General features: G+C 40.2%; 1 protein-coding gene across 1 annotated transcript; it reads right to left on the bottom strand.

Annotated features, from left to right (window-relative positions):
• Positions 1–2,982: 2,982 nt before the first annotated feature.
• On the bottom strand, positions 2,983–15,255 carry fgf5 (fibroblast growth factor 5). The gene is made up of 3 exons (XM_078249818.1): positions 15,045–15,255; positions 11,570–11,673; positions 2,983–3,351 (listed from the first exon to the last, which is right to left on the bottom strand). The coding sequence occupies exons 1-3, from the start codon at positions 15,253–15,255 to the stop codon at positions 2,983–2,985; spliced, it is 684 nt and encodes a 227-aa protein (XP_078105944.1).
• Positions 15,256–15,598: the final 343 nt, after the last annotated feature.

Genomic DNA, 15,598 nt, shown 5'->3' on the forward strand with positions numbered 1-15,598 from the left:
CTGCACTGCAATTAAGCATTGATTGAAAATGGGTTGTCTCTTAAAACTTATAAATACACCAGAAGCTCCCTGAATGCTCAAATCAGCAGATTTGGCATCGTAAAATTGCAGCTTGCTGAATTTTTGGGGTAACATTTCATGGAATAACATTTCACTGGAATTGTACGTTGTACGATTTTCCCATGTACATAATACATAATACATAGGATGATCCACTGGTATATTTATTTTGTAATAGTCATATTACATAAAAACTCTTCTTCATACATAAGTTTTTATAAAAAAACAACAACAATTCTTGTAGAAAATATATTTCTTTGGGATGTGATTGAAGACCACACAACATGACATGTGATGACATCACAGAAGATCATTAAAAAACAAACAGTGGGGCCCTAGAGCATGGGGTAACACTTGGCCACAGTATATCTTTCCCCTGTATTAACCTGTGTATTAACCTTATAATAGAAGCATTTGACCCTATTTAGATATTAGGTCACTAACACGGTTTTGTTTTTCATTTTTGAAACTTTTTATCTGGTAGGGTACTATACGTAGATTTCTTTTTTATTCCCCTCTTATGAACTGCTACTTGTGTCCCATGTGTCTCATTTTGCATATGTTTTAACAGATATGGTTCAAGATGCAGATTAACAACATTATTTTTTTTTTAATAACACATTTAGATTATAATGCAGCCTTGATGGATGTCTGTGCACAAAGTGACTGAGACCCGCACCCGGGCCATACACGCCTTGAAGAACTGCCTTAAATGGCAATGACTGCACTGCCAAATTTAAGACTTGAACCCAACCTAAGACCCAGAGCTATATTTTTGCTTTATATCATCCATTTCTGAGGGTTAGCTCGCCAGGCTAATGAAGCACATTGGATACCCAATGGGCATTGCATATACTGCAACACATGGCACACATGGGAGCAGATTATTAGCACAGTCAGACAGAGAAAGACAGAAATATTGTAATAAATTACATTTGAAAGTGACCAGACATGACTCCAGTTCAAGCATGTAGCTTTACACAACAATACGGCCTGAAATTGAACCTGATACTACTTTATTGCCGCCTGTTGGGATCCACTCCAGCTCTAAGTGCTTTCTAGTTGCTTGTTTGCTTGCAATCTTAACCACATCTGTAAAACACTTTGGGTTACACTGTTGAATACGTTTGAGTTTAAAAATGTACCATAAAACTGCGTAAATATATAAGAAAATCCACCATATCCATAACCCTAAACAACCTTTGTTACTCACAAGTCTCATGATTGCAATGTAAATACATTTTGAACTCTTTGTTGTTACAGGCTTATTAGAAAACTTGGAACATTTTCCCTAACACACAGGTTCTGACAGTACCATGTGATCAAAGTAGTTTGACAGATTGTCCATTTGAATTTCTTTGAAAAATGCACCCCAAGCTCAAGTAATCCAAACAATTAAATTAAAGACAGCATTTCATTTATAGTTCAGGCTCTTGGGGAGGCCCAACCGGGCCTTCCTCCCCAGAGATGTCCGTATGTTCCTACATGGCCATTCCACGGCTGTTTGCCATCCGATACACCTACGGCTTGAACCTTCCCCAAAACAAGTGACTGCTCTTTCTCGGCATCTTTATCCCTGCAGTGACAGCGGTGCGTGCTACTCCTGGGGGGGAATGCCGTGAGGTCATGACTCTGGATTTTTCAGGGGGACAGCCGGTTGCTGAAATGATAGTTTTGATGGACAGTTTTCTCCTTGATCCCTCACAGCTGTCCAGGAGGAGGAGGGGAGTCTCCAGAGAACCAGTCCTCGATTTCATGTTGATTATCACAAATCTGGTGTTATGAAAGGGACAGTTGGTCGGTGTGTATGTTTAGGCAGGAGATATGTTTGAAGCACTTTTCAAACCAGGTTGGAGATAGCTTCCCATGTGTCAATATAATTATTTTTCAGTGTTTAAAGCTGAAATCCATAACCTATATTTTGTTTACGTATCATGTTTTTGTCATCTGCGAGGTGGAGTGGATTGTCAGATGTTAAAACAATGTTAAACTTGAGGTGTGTGTCATCCCATTATACTTTGGAGTATAATTTTAATACTTTCGGGACTGTACAAAAACGTTTCACTTTTTAAAAATGCAAAAGCATTCCCAGCAATATCAATATCTCGTTAGCCCGTCCCCTGAGTTAGGAAAGAAAGTTGTGTCTATATTAGCTTCTTATTGATTATATTGAGGAAAATAAAGCCCTGATGCAAAGACATGATTGTTGTCTTCTGCAAATTGCAAAACGCACATTACTTATTATTCATTAAATATCACAAACAAATTGCGTAAATAGAATATACATCTGAGGTGAGACAAAAATAACAAAATTCCCTCCCCTGGTATTCCATAAAATTCAGGCAAGTCTCACTTAAGCAAGAAGAAAAAATATACATACCCTTTTTCTAGTCCACACATAACTATAATTATTTTTGTACAGTCCCTTAACAACTAACAAATAATGGAGGACATTACATGGTCAGTTGACGACATTTTCACTCAGCTAGATAGTAAAACAATGTGGACGACTTTTCCATCTTTGATGTACTATACAAAAAAAAGGTCAAGTACGTGTGCCCAAGAATATGCATAAAGATATACATTTCAGCTTTAACAGCATCTGATTTTAAAGGACATTTTCTCAAGCAGGGGCACTGCCAAAATTCACCACGTACACAAACGATAACATAAAACAGGACAGAGCATCATCAACTCAAGTGGACACTCCTAACTATGATCATATAGCTCCAGCAGAGAGAAGCTCAACAGTTGTACCTGGCAGTCCTTTGAGGTTTTTCACACACTTCATAGATACCCGGAATGCTTTGAATGTCATAAATGACCATTGTCAGTTTTTTTGGGCACGTCGATCACTTATACTGTATGTCCAACGTCTATGAGCCTTGTATCCTTCAGATACAACCAAACCCTATACGACATCTATCCAAACCGGTACTTGGGCCAGTACTTGACTTGCGTACGTCTCGCTGCTGTTCCTGCATGGACTGCCTTCGCCAGAGGAGGTTTGGGCGGTGGAGGCGGGGGGGGTTTCCTCCTCTCTTTGCTCCTGTCTGTGATGGTGAAGCCTCGCTGGTTGTTGTCGTGCAGGCTGACCCTGGGCAAGAAGTGAGTGGAGACATGCTGGGATTTGACCCGCGGGCTGGAGCCCATTTTAGCTTTCCCTCTCTTATTGAGGGCCACGAACCACTCGCGACCAGTCCTGTGGTTCCTGTAGATTACTGAGGCGTAAGTGTTGTAGCTGTTCTCCTGGAAACGTTCCCTGAACTTACAGTCCTCTGTGAACCACTCCTGCAAAATAAGGGAAATATATGGCATTAAGAGTTACTTATTGCCTTTCTTCTCTTGGCTTTAATCAGATCCCAATTGGTTTAGATCATCACGGAGACTATTTGTGATTAACATTTGATTAAAAAACCTGCAAAATTTGTAAAGTGTTCCACATGTTCCACATGCTCCTGATAGCCTACTGGATCTGTCCACATGTAAACACAGCTCAGCTGCAGAACATGTGGCAACTCTGTTTGCATGCTACCATGTAACCTAACCCTGTGTTTCTCTTGTTAGCTGCTGCTAAAATGATTGTCTTTAAAAGTAATGGTTCCTATTTCTTTACAAGAAAGCTTCCACCAACAAGCTCCATGCCAGATTTTCCCCACTGATTACATTTTATTTCCTTGTTAATCCTGTTCTGACACAAAGGCACACACATGCTCATACACATATGCTGTGAGAAACATTTGTGATCTTCTGGGTAATAATAATAATAATAATAATAATAATAATAATAATAATAACTTTATTTATATAGCACCTTTAAAAACAAAGTTTACTAAGTGCTTTGACAGACAAGCAAGGCAAAAGAGGTCAGTAACATAACAGACAGCTAAACAGTGGGGCCAAACAAAACAAGGTAATGAGAAGACAAAATAAGCATATACAGTATAAATACAATAGAGATCAATAGCAATAACAGATACAGATCAAAATGAACAATAAAATGAGACAATAAAAAGGGAATAAAAAGGAGAGTAAAAAGAGACATCTGTAAGCTGTCCTTTCTGTGTTTCTTTCCTCTGAGAAAAGGAGCACGAGGCACACAATGTCATAGTAGGTGTGCCCTTTGTTTCTTTTTAAGATAGCAATTAATACAGGTGATTGTATAATACAGTGTACAAGTCAGAGACTGTGTGCCTAAATCTCCTGTCATATCTGCAGTGGACCATAGCGCATCTGCATGAGACAAGAGACAACTTTGTTTCACTGTGGAAGACTTTTTCCAATCTAATTGAATGGAAAATTATGCAGAAAAAAAACAAATGATGTCTTCTCACACAATAGCTGATCAGGGAGGGCTACAAAATGAGAACGAAAAGGGAGGCTAATGTTAGCCCTGTTGTTGTATGTAATGACCAAAATTGAAGGGGAAAACAAAGGTTCTTGAAATTCTGCTGGATCCATTTTTTTTTATACTTTAAATACAACAGAATTCAGAATGGGAAAAATGTTAACCACTCTATTATCTCAACCTGTAATTGCTCCGTGCACAGCCCCATTGCCGGTCAACATAATATGGTCTGATTGGGATCTGATTGGCTTAGCTGCTGTAAAACTGACACCGCTCCAAAATCACAGAAGATTTCGCTTTCATCTTGGGGGTGGGTTTCAAAGTCATCTAAATGACTTCCCCTATCACAGAGATGATTTGACTGACAGCAGCAGAGCCTCCTTTGTACTGGTCAAAACATCACCATGGCCTGTGTCTCAACTTCATCCAAGATTATTCAGGAGATGTTCTGGGAAAATCTCTCTAAGGCGATGCTATAAGAAGAAATAAGCATATTTCATGTATCAATTTCCCCAAACTATATATTTTTTGCAATATAGGGTGGTCTACAGAAGTGGATTAAAATGCTGCTTGTATGTATTATGTATTAGTAATAATAATCTGAAGGATCCAAATGCTCCCCACATCCCTTATGGTAGTGTAAACTGTAATTAGACTGAAATTATTTCAGTCATAGGTTGAACAACACCTACCAAACTGAAATAAGTTGTGTACCAAACAAAAGTTCATGTAGCAAAATGTTCAGGACAATGTACTAGTACATGCTTAGCAAAAATCTAAAGACAACATATTAGACTCTGCTACACCACATTTCAGAAACGAATATGCAGATATTCATTGAATGTTCCCGTTTTGTGCCTAAAAATATCTTGGGTGGGAAACTCTGACATGTACCCAGGGATGCCTGCTTTCTTGCTGCAGTATGACTTCCTTGTATAACATTCTGAAATAAAACAAACTGTTCTGCTTTGCTGAAGAGTGCAGCATAGCAGAAAATAATGCCATTACAGCGTTTGGTAAACATGCCAGTCACAAGAGAGTGCGCTGCAGCAGAATAGTACAAACCTTTAAGTTATTCAAAGTGACCGACTGTTCCTTTTGGCTGTTGTTTTTAAAGATGATTACAAAATTGAACAGAACTCCCGAGTCACTGCTATGGGTGGATTGCAATGATTTGACAGAACGCTACATTTGAGCAACAAACCAGCTCTGGTACCAGTCAGGGAATTACACATCTGGAAACAAATCCATTGGAGCATGTATGAATGTACTCTCACACACAGTCACATATGCAGACACACACACACACACACACACACACACACACACACACACACACACACACACACACACACACACACACACATACCAGGAAAAAGCTTTGGCCCCTGCTGTGTTTCATAGGATTTAATGGCTGCGGCCAGATTCCAGAGATCTTATTGTTAAAATCATAATGCTTGTACAGCTGTTTAACCTGGCTCTTTCCCTACTGGATTGGTCACACTCTTTTAAAGGGACCTTTCCCATGATCCTGGGTATTAGCTGTAGGCTACTGAGGGCAGAGGTGGAAAGTTACAGATTTCCTCTACCCTAATGATATTTCTTAACAAACGTATCCTTTTCATTATTACCACTACTACAGACTGATACGATACCATGTTATTTTTTAATTCCACTCAAATCTGAAACAAACTGAACTAGAGCCGCACTTTAACTTGACTCTGATGTGCACAAACTTTAGGGACTGGGTTTGTAACCAGTGGTGGAAGAAGTATTCAGATCCTTTACTTAAGTAAAAGTTCAAATACCACACTGTAAAATACTCTGTTACAAGTAAAAGTCCTGCACTGAAAATGTTACGTAAGTAAAAGTATGTTACTATCATCAGGAAAATGTACTTAAAGTATTAGAAGTACAAGTACTCATTGCAGAAAGATCCTCACATTTTAGAAACAGGAAACGATTAAAACAGTTCTGTCAATCAACTAATTGTATAATCTGCTAATCATTTCAGCTGTAATTGTAGGCCGTTATATTGTTTGGTAGTTTAATTTATTATAAACATTGTATTTTATAAATCAATGTGTTTTGTGTGCACAAATCTTAATTTGTAAAGTAAGTAAGCAACTAAAGCTGTCAGATTAATGTAATGTAATGTAATTAATGTGAAAAGTACAATAATTCCCTCTGAGATGTAGTGGAGTAGAAGGAGAGAGGAAATGAAAATACTCAAGTCAAGTACAAGTACCTCAAATTAGTACTTGACACTTACACTTAGTTACATTCCACCACTGTTGTAACTAACTGATTGAAAAACACTTAACAGTCTAACATAAGACTTATTTAGCTATGACATGATTGAAAGAAATGCCAATGAATGCTTTGCTTTTTTAAACAACACTGCTAACATGCTTCTGTTTGGTAGACCATGTCTACCATTCTCACAATGTTAGTTTAGCCTGTTAGCATCCTTACTTTTGCTGAATAGTACAGGTGAGACTGATGAAAATATCATTAGTTCTGTGGGTATTTGGTCATAAACCAAACTATTGGACAAATTAAATGTTGACACGATGATGAGGCTAGATGACGAGTCAGGGGATCATCCCCAAGTTATTGTATTTCATCCAGAGGGGGGACACGAATGTGTGTACCAAATGTCAATGAAATACATCCTCTAGTTGTGGAGGCATTTCACTCAAAACCACAAATGTCAAACTGCTGGTGGTACCAAAGAAAAAGTCAGAGGAAGATTAAATTGTCATTAGGGTGCAATGCCTGGGAACCTTGAATGTCTGCACCAAATTGTGTTGCAATCTATCAAGTAGCTATTGAGATATTTCCCTGGATAAGTGGAAACGTTGACCTGCTCGTGACACTAAAGTCAAAGTCAGTATTCATCCTCTGGGGACAATGAATGTCTGTATCAGATTTCATCGCAATCCTTTGAATATTTGTTGAGATATGCCACTTCAAACCAGAAAATGTCAACAGATAATACATTGTAGTAGTAGGACCATATTATTCTTAATCTTATATGTACATTCATAAAAAGTGTCTTCAGTATAATACATCATAGATAGAAAAGAAACTGTAGCTGAGACATATCTAAAAATAAAAAACATGAGTTCAGTCAAGTGGTTGCATTTCTGTCTCTCTCTCTCTCTCTCTCTCTCTCTCTCTCTCTCTCTCTCTTTTACTTCTCCACCTCTCCTCCCTCACCCTGTCACTGTTTGTTCAACAAATGCAGGTGACCCTTTCACCTTTCTAAAGATTATGTTTGTGATAGCTTGCTGAGTAGGTCATTCAAAGCAATGTGCATCTGTCTCCACGCACATTATTCAGCCAATAAATTGCCACTGTGAAAACATCTAAATATTAGATATGAAAGACGATGCAACAAGATAAGGTTTAGGGTGTTATCTGACACCCCGACGTGAGGCCCGAGCCTGTCATGCGGCCTCTGAGGTTTACATCCACCCCACATCATCAAGGCGGTTAAATAGCACAGTGCAGCTGTAGACACAGATTGCAGTTTTAGTTATACAAATATTTCTCTGAGGCAGGGCTGCTCAGCAGGCAAAAATAAGCTCCGACTGTAGACAGGAAACTCTCTCAGAGTGCAAGGTATCTACAGTAAGTATTAAAGCTGCAAAGAAAGAGCTCTGATTAAATGATCAAACTTAAATTTACTGCACATAAAACTGCAATTCATATAATAAATATAAAATGTCTGAAAGCCTGGTACCACTTTCTAGAGGCTACAAAGTGTTATATGGCACTTAACTCAAGGACCACTTGCAAACTTTATGCTGAGCTTTCAACCAGTCTTCCTTAGCGAATGGAATAAGTTGTCATGGAGCAAGAAAGGCTGCGAGATGCGGTCAAAAGTTCCACAAAAATCAAGTAACTGAGCAATTTTGACACTGAGAATCACAGCAATCTCAAACCAAAGATAACAGAAAACAAGGTTCACTGCCATGAAGCTGTGAGCAAGACTCCCCCATGCTGAGGATCAGTAGGTGATTAGTTCCTTTTTAACACTGTGGGCAGACCCTGTTCGTTTTCGTTCCCCCATGATAAGCGACCAGCCCCATGAACGACTCTTTTGGTTCTGTATAGCTATATAGTTGGGAGATCCAAGATTGAACTGACATAAGGCAGGTCTCAGAGAAAAAGTCGCAATTATAAATCTGTCTGCTACTTCAGCACCACAGACAGCGCCGGGTTAGTTAGGCTGCTGATATTTCCGAGCCATGGTCGGGGCCATAGATTCTAACTTGCAGAAACCTCAGTCTGATAAAGGATTAATGAGTCAGGCTGACTAGACTAATATGTGTAAACTAAACAACCCCTCTGCCCCTGCACTCTCTCTCTGCTACAAGGGGATGGAGAGGGGGAATAGCAAGTTAACAAGGGGCATGCATTTCGGTCATTTTGTAAACCCTTTCAAATCGCCTACTGCTGACACGCTCTTGAACAAGGCTGCTGCAGCAGTAATGATATTTAAGTTAACTTGCCCTTTGATTATGAGGATACATAATGATTTATGCTAGTGGAAGATTTTCAGCAAATGTATTGTCTTTTCTTGACTCAAGAGCTCATCTCAATATTAATAATCCCCCCCTGTCCCTTAATACTGGAACCTGTGAACCGCTCTGCTTTAACGGCATCAACTTCCACCTCATGACAATAAAACTAGCCACAAACAACAGATGATTCACCTTGCTGGGGCAGAAGGAGTAGATGTGGAAAGTTTGGAACAGGAGATGAAGGGGTAGATGAGACCGGATTGCAGACATGAGTTTGCTGAGTCAGACTGTGGCTATGCATGACAAACTTCCAGCAGATAAAAAATTATGATCAGGTTTTAGTTTGAGGCAATACCTCTCAGTGTGCTGTTTTGCTTTGTCACAATAATCTTTTTATTATCCATGTCTGCCCAGTTTCGGTTTATATTTAAATCTTGTTTGGTGTGTGCTTTATATAAGCTGGAATGGCAACTGAATATGTATCTGCTGGTGGACAGCTCACAGTCGCATTAGTGAGTTTCTAGAAAGCTGTGGCTGAGAATGCACTTTGATGAAAGACGCCACATCACTCCCCGCTGACAGGGTTTGATGAAACAATACCGGGAGCTGAGGGGGCATACATTGCCGTTGCTCAGCATGCTAACCCACAGCACCTCACAGACTCTCCGGCTCTCTGATTGTTGCTTGCCTGGCTTATTGTTTACTCTGCATATTGATCTTTACTTAGTGGCTCACTCCTCTGTATATTATCAGCAGTCCCAGACAGGGCTTAATCTGCTCTTCCCATTAACACATGCTAATAGTGAGCCGCTTCTGTCTAAACGCCTGCCAAGGCTCCCACAGATGACTCGTCAGTGCGGCCGGCTGCTGGCTGACTGTCCGGCCGGTCGGCCTGCTTACAGCAGCGAGGCCAAGCTGCTGTGGGTAGATTTGGGCTTACTGTGTGTTTGGGGGGATTTGAAAGTCTTCGTAACTGTGGCTAAAGATTACAGCAGTATGCCAAGATATGCTGATGTCAGATTCGGGGATTTGTGTTATGCAGCACAGATGCAACGTTGCACAAACTAATATATAAGAGAAATATAGCTGCACTAGGCAATATTTTGATGGAGAAATACACCCGTTTCACGAGTCCAAAAGAAACCGGGCTGCAGCAAAGAGGCGCACCATCTGAGCTGCGAATGAGAATCAGATTTACAGTATTTGGCCAAATTAAATTCTGGTGCCAGGTATGGACAATGGCAGGAAGTCTGCTCAGAACACAAGAAATGGGTCGCCAAAATCAGCAGCAAACAATATGAAACTTTGAGCACGGAAATTCTCAGTCTACCATTGTTGATATTTATACGTTCACTTAAAAAAAGTTAGTTCAGAGATGTGAGTGCTCTAATAATCAATATTTTTATAATTGACAATGAATGTGTAACCCATGGGCAATTTTAGACCCTTTTTAGGGGGGCTTGAAACAGGTTTAATATCCTGTGTGTCTGTCACCGATGCTATGCACCTTTAACCCAGTCAAGGAAAGGGTTAACAGAAACATATAGTTTTGGCCAATTGGAGGTGGTTGTGGGAGATTCCCGCCTTTGGCCGAGTCTCTATCTAATCTGTCAGAGGGAGAGCAGGAGATGGTTGTGAAATTTAACGTTGGTAGTCCCCAGAGAAGAAGTTGGTAATTTCATGGCGCAGATTAGAACCCAAATTGAAATGTAAGCAACTAAAATTGCTGAATGTTAGAACATTGGGTCAAATTGGTCATTATTACTGTGACTTATAAAGTGTCAGGTTTAGTTCCATCATAGTGTTAAAGAACAATTCCGGCGCAAAACGAATCTAGGGGTTAATAACAGATGTGTACCCACTCGATCGCTCTCTGGGACATGTTTTCATGCTAATTGAATGTGTTTATAGTTTGAAACAAGCTAGTGCAGACCGCTGATTAGCTTGCAACGCTAGTATTCGGGGCACAGGGAAAGTACAAACAAATCGCTTATTATACCACTAAAAAGGCTCAAAGTATCACCACACTTCAACGGTAGCATAATGAGGGTCCCTAAATGTTAACCGAAACGTTGAGAACATTGTAAGTGTACAGTTTATTAAAAAGATAGTTTAGAAAGACAGTAGCTCCCAAGACTGTGGCCGCCTGTATATGAGAACGCTACTGTCTTTATAATCTGTACCTTTGTGGCCTATTGCACTCTGTTTACTTGTACTATATTAAACGTGAAACTGTATGTTGTCTTGTACGCTTACGCTTTTCTTGGCCAGGTCGCTGTTGCAAATGAGAACCTGTTCTCAACGGCCTACCTAGTTAATTAAAGGTTAAACAAATAAATAAATGAATAAAATGAATCGTCAGTGTTAACTTAATGGTGAGAATGTAAATAATAGCAAGATGACATCAATTTTACAAATCAAAACTCATCATTGCTAATTAAACAGAGCCATTCCTTCCATATGATTGGACAACAACATTGCAATCAACACTTGTTAAGTACACATAAGTGTCACTTACAAATAACATACACAGTAGTAACCCTGCACAGCAGTATGTATGCACTGAGGGTGAGTTTAAGAGTTCAGGGTGACAAACAGAAGCAGTGTGGGAAGCGCGTGGGATACTTACAGTGGCGTAGAGGCGTCCTCTTTTATTCATGGCCAGGAATCTGTTACTGTAGACCCCTTTGATACCGATGACCCCCTGAGAAACTGCAAAGAGCTCCAGGACACCTGGGAGGACAAACAACATGCTCTGTTGATTGATGACAGAGTGTATTTTTACTCCTCTTGTCATTTTCTGCATCTTGTCGCACCTCTGCGGCCCTGTGGACATGATCTGCTCTGCTGTCCTGTCAGCTCAGGTATCCAGCTCAGCTGCACTGATCTTGATCTTACCGTATGTTCATTCAGATCACTAGTGTCTGGGGGAGTATAAATTAACAGGGCAATGACTAATTTCTATCTCCATTAACCTTCTCTGACAACAAGAGTGAATTTCAATAACAAACGATGGCTAGCAAATTAGCAGCGATCTTCAAGGAACACACAGTAAGTAATTAGTACATCTCCATGCTGAGTTACATTTAGCTTTTATGGCATTTTTGGTTCAAATGCCACTTGCATACTCATAGTGAAATCCTCCAGAGTTAAAAAGTTGAACATGGCAGTTTCCTGCTGTGTTGATTTTATATTTACTCATTGGGTTTGGATGTTATGTTTTATTACTGTTGATGAATAAAAACAAAGCAAGCTCATTCAATGCAATAGAACACTCCAGCGGTGATGAAAGAGCTGAGGGTACACATTGTGTGGCTGTTATCTTTTGCCTTAAAACACCTGGGACGGTCTGCGCTGTGCACAAATACTTCTACATGCATCGTTTGCCGGTAATGTTGTCTGCAAGCACACGTGTCGGTGGTTAACTTGACACTGCTTGTGGGACTAACAGTAGCGGTCTGGAGTTCACAGAGGCAGGATCACCACCTGAGGTTCACCAGGTTGAACCGCAGACTGGCTGGTCAGTGTTATTAGCCATAAGCGACTACAAGGCTTCTCTTTAGCAAGGCCCCTAAACCCCAGATGCTTTAAAGACTGATTAGTGGGCAAAGGTTGGGCAGAATATAACAAATACCACTACTCCTACGAAGTGTAATTCATGTGGAGATAATTTACAATAGGCATTTGGCAACATTTGCTGCCAAAGCAAGAAGTCAAGTGACGTTTATATATGGCAGAGCAAAGTGAAAGTGTGGTTATGGAGATGGAGCGGTGTACAAAGTGTTTGGTATTTACATCAGTGATATGAGTTTGCATCTTGTTTCATAAAACAAATCAGTGTTGCCATTTTCTTTTTTCTTTTTTCTTTACTTTTAACCAAAACACTAACATCCACAACTTTAACCCAGTTACCTAACCTGAATACTTCCTTAATCATGCTTTTTAGTTGCCTAAGGCACATGCTGTGTGACAGCAATCAGAATGAACATTTTGTAGATTTGTCCAGTAAACATTCTGCCTTTTATGATAATGAAAATACAATCTGGGCATCAGTGCTTTTCTCCCTAACATATTTGTTCTAAAATGCATATGAACATAATTCCTGTAATGTGGTGCATAAGCTGCTGTAAGTTCCAGTGAGTGCCAGGAAATGTAGAATAGTAGGTTGTGCCAATGTGGGTTCTTTTGAAACATTTGGGCCTTTGTGGGACACTCAAACTGTCCCACAAAGGCCTGACTGATGAAAAATTGTTTGTCACTTAGTTGTTCTTGCATGCAGATTAACAATGCACTAGTTCAAAGAAATGGCCACAGATTGGTTTATTGAAACAATATTGTCAAACCAATATATCCATCTGACTTCTGTACAAGGTCAGTCAAGTATCCCATAATAAATGAAAAGTCAAAATAAAAGGTGGTATCCCTGATTAATATTGTCTCCGCAGTAACTGATCTATTAACTGCTATCTGGGGTATTCTGTGAGGCAGTGATATGAGATGTAATGCAGTGTGATGGTAAAAGAATCTTCATATTACAAATCTAAGACGTCCAGTCTCCTGCTCGTCTCCACCGCTGTCGTGCATGATTCAAAACCACATGGCTGTCGTGTTGAAATCCATGTAACCTGACAACTCTTCTAAAGGAGACCATGAAATGGAGGCACAAGTGCACTTTCACGGTGAGCTTTGGCTGTTTCGTCAGCGGAGGAGCGATGAGGGATCTGATGGTGCAGTAAAAACTAAAAAATCGGATCTATGACTTTATTCTTCTGGCCTGAATGACACAGGAAGGGATTCACACACAGGGCGGTTGAAGCTTTGGCCTTTGAAAACTGCTGCAGTAGCAATGTATTTTAAGTTTTACATTAGTGTTTCTAGTCACAACTCATGCTAACAGTCCTAATATGCTTTGTTCTGCCTGCAGCCGAAAGCTGGTGTGTCCTGGGTAATATTTACTTTTCATATGCATCTGAGTTTGTGGAGCAATTTTGAATGCTGATATCTTATTTTCTATTTGAGTTCAGACATAATGTTTTCAAACTGAGAGAAATCGTTTTCTCTCCAAACATCTTGTGAAATCTTGATGTAAGTCATCTTCCTTATTTTAAGACGCTTGTTGTGAGACAAATCTCAAAACTGATGGATTTGGACATCATACAAGAGGAAAAGATCTTGCTACACTGACATGTTTTAATCTCTTACTTATACACAAGTTATAATTTAATTTTCCTCTTTACAAGAGGAACTGATAAAATGGCCGACACATCCGGGCCAATATGGGCCAATATTGCTCTTGTATGTGCATGTACATAAATGAATATCATATATTATTATTTGGTTTATTTAAACTTTCGATTATCAATTCAAAAAATCCAAGATTATTCTTAAATCCTTAAATTATTGGACACTTTAGAAATACATCAAATCAATCTGGACACTATGACCTTGCTTATATTAGCCTTCTGCACCACTGCAAAGTAACTCAATGTAGTTTTTAATTTCAAAAAATCTTTCCACAGAGCACTATAATGAACTTGTTTGTCAACTTATAATTGCTCTTTATTTCTTTATTTGTGACCTATTTTTTCTTCAAAACTCAATTCATTAAATATGCATCCACAGCAAACGACATTGTCCCTAGTTGTAAAGGTAAACAGTTTGAAGATTCAGTAGACAATAAAAGTCTGATTTGCAGTGTATGGAGTAACGTTGTTGTGATGACAATCGTGCTGATTGGCAATCCGACACATCCTGGTGTCTCAATGCTGCACCTGTTACTTCCACAAATAGTCTACCTGCCAACATCCCGGAGAGACACAAACAAGGCTCGTCAACCAGATGCCCGCTGCTCAGATATTTCACAGGGTCAGGCAGCCTAAGTTTAGGTGCGCGGTCCTTACACACTTCCTGTGTAAATCATTATTGTTAGAACGTCCAGGGATGACATCTAAAATAGATACAACTGCAAACAGAAGGGAATCAATTAGAACGAATGCAGGAATGTAGATCCAAGTGCGCATTCTCAGCGGGACGCACAGGATTCTTCTGCGCGGCAGACGTTTATAATTTAGAAGTTAGTGTGAAAACCGGAGTGAATGACTTACTCAGCTGGTTGGGCTCATGGCTGCCGTTGACTCTGCCGTCGGGATGAATCTGGAGATGGAAGCCGATGCCAACCCTACAGTAGAGCCTGCAAGTCCTGCGTCCAGAGCGGATCCCCTCCTCCAGAAGTTGGCGCTCCAAAGAAACGTGCTCTGCTCCGGCGGCGGCGCAAATCAAGTGAGCGACGGTCAGAAGGTAAAGAGGAACATTCATTCTTCCAAAAAGCAGACACTCGCTAGGCCACTTCTAGCATTGTTGGTGTCGCTCCTGAGGTTTGGCCACCACAAACCGTGCGCACACACGCATGCAGCGCTCCTGGGCATTACCCCGGCTGCAGTAGCTGGAGTTGTTCTGCTGGCACGGGGATATTTATAACGCCAATGATCTCACTACTCGATGCATGCCTGAGCTCTAAAGGACGCTCTTTCATCCAGATTTTGTCGCCGAGATGCCACTCCTGCTCAGCACCGATCCACAGCAGCGGGGCGTGAAGTAAACGCGACTGACACCGCACATTTTCCAAAGAACAGTCCGCGCCAGGACGCACTAACCGCGG

This window comes from Sander vitreus, chromosome 5, assembly GCF_031162955.1.
Source record: "Sander vitreus isolate 19-12246 chromosome 5, sanVit1, whole genome shotgun sequence".
NCBI classification, from domain to species: Eukaryota; Metazoa; Chordata; class Actinopteri; order Perciformes; family Percidae; genus Sander; species Sander vitreus.

Coding starts and splice junctions, on each gene's coding strand:
- fgf5 (XM_078249818.1), bottom strand. CDS start 15,255: ATGAATGTTCCTCTTTACCTTCTGACCGTCGCTCACTTGATTTGCGCC. Junction 11,674..15,044: donor CCATGAGCCCAACCAGCTGA/GTAAGTCATTCA, acceptor TTGTCCTCCCAG/GTGTCCTGGAGCTCTTTGCA. Junction 3,352..11,569: donor GAGGACGCCTCTACGCCACT/GTAAGTATCCCA, acceptor CTTATTTTGCAG/GAGTGGTTCACAGAGGACTG.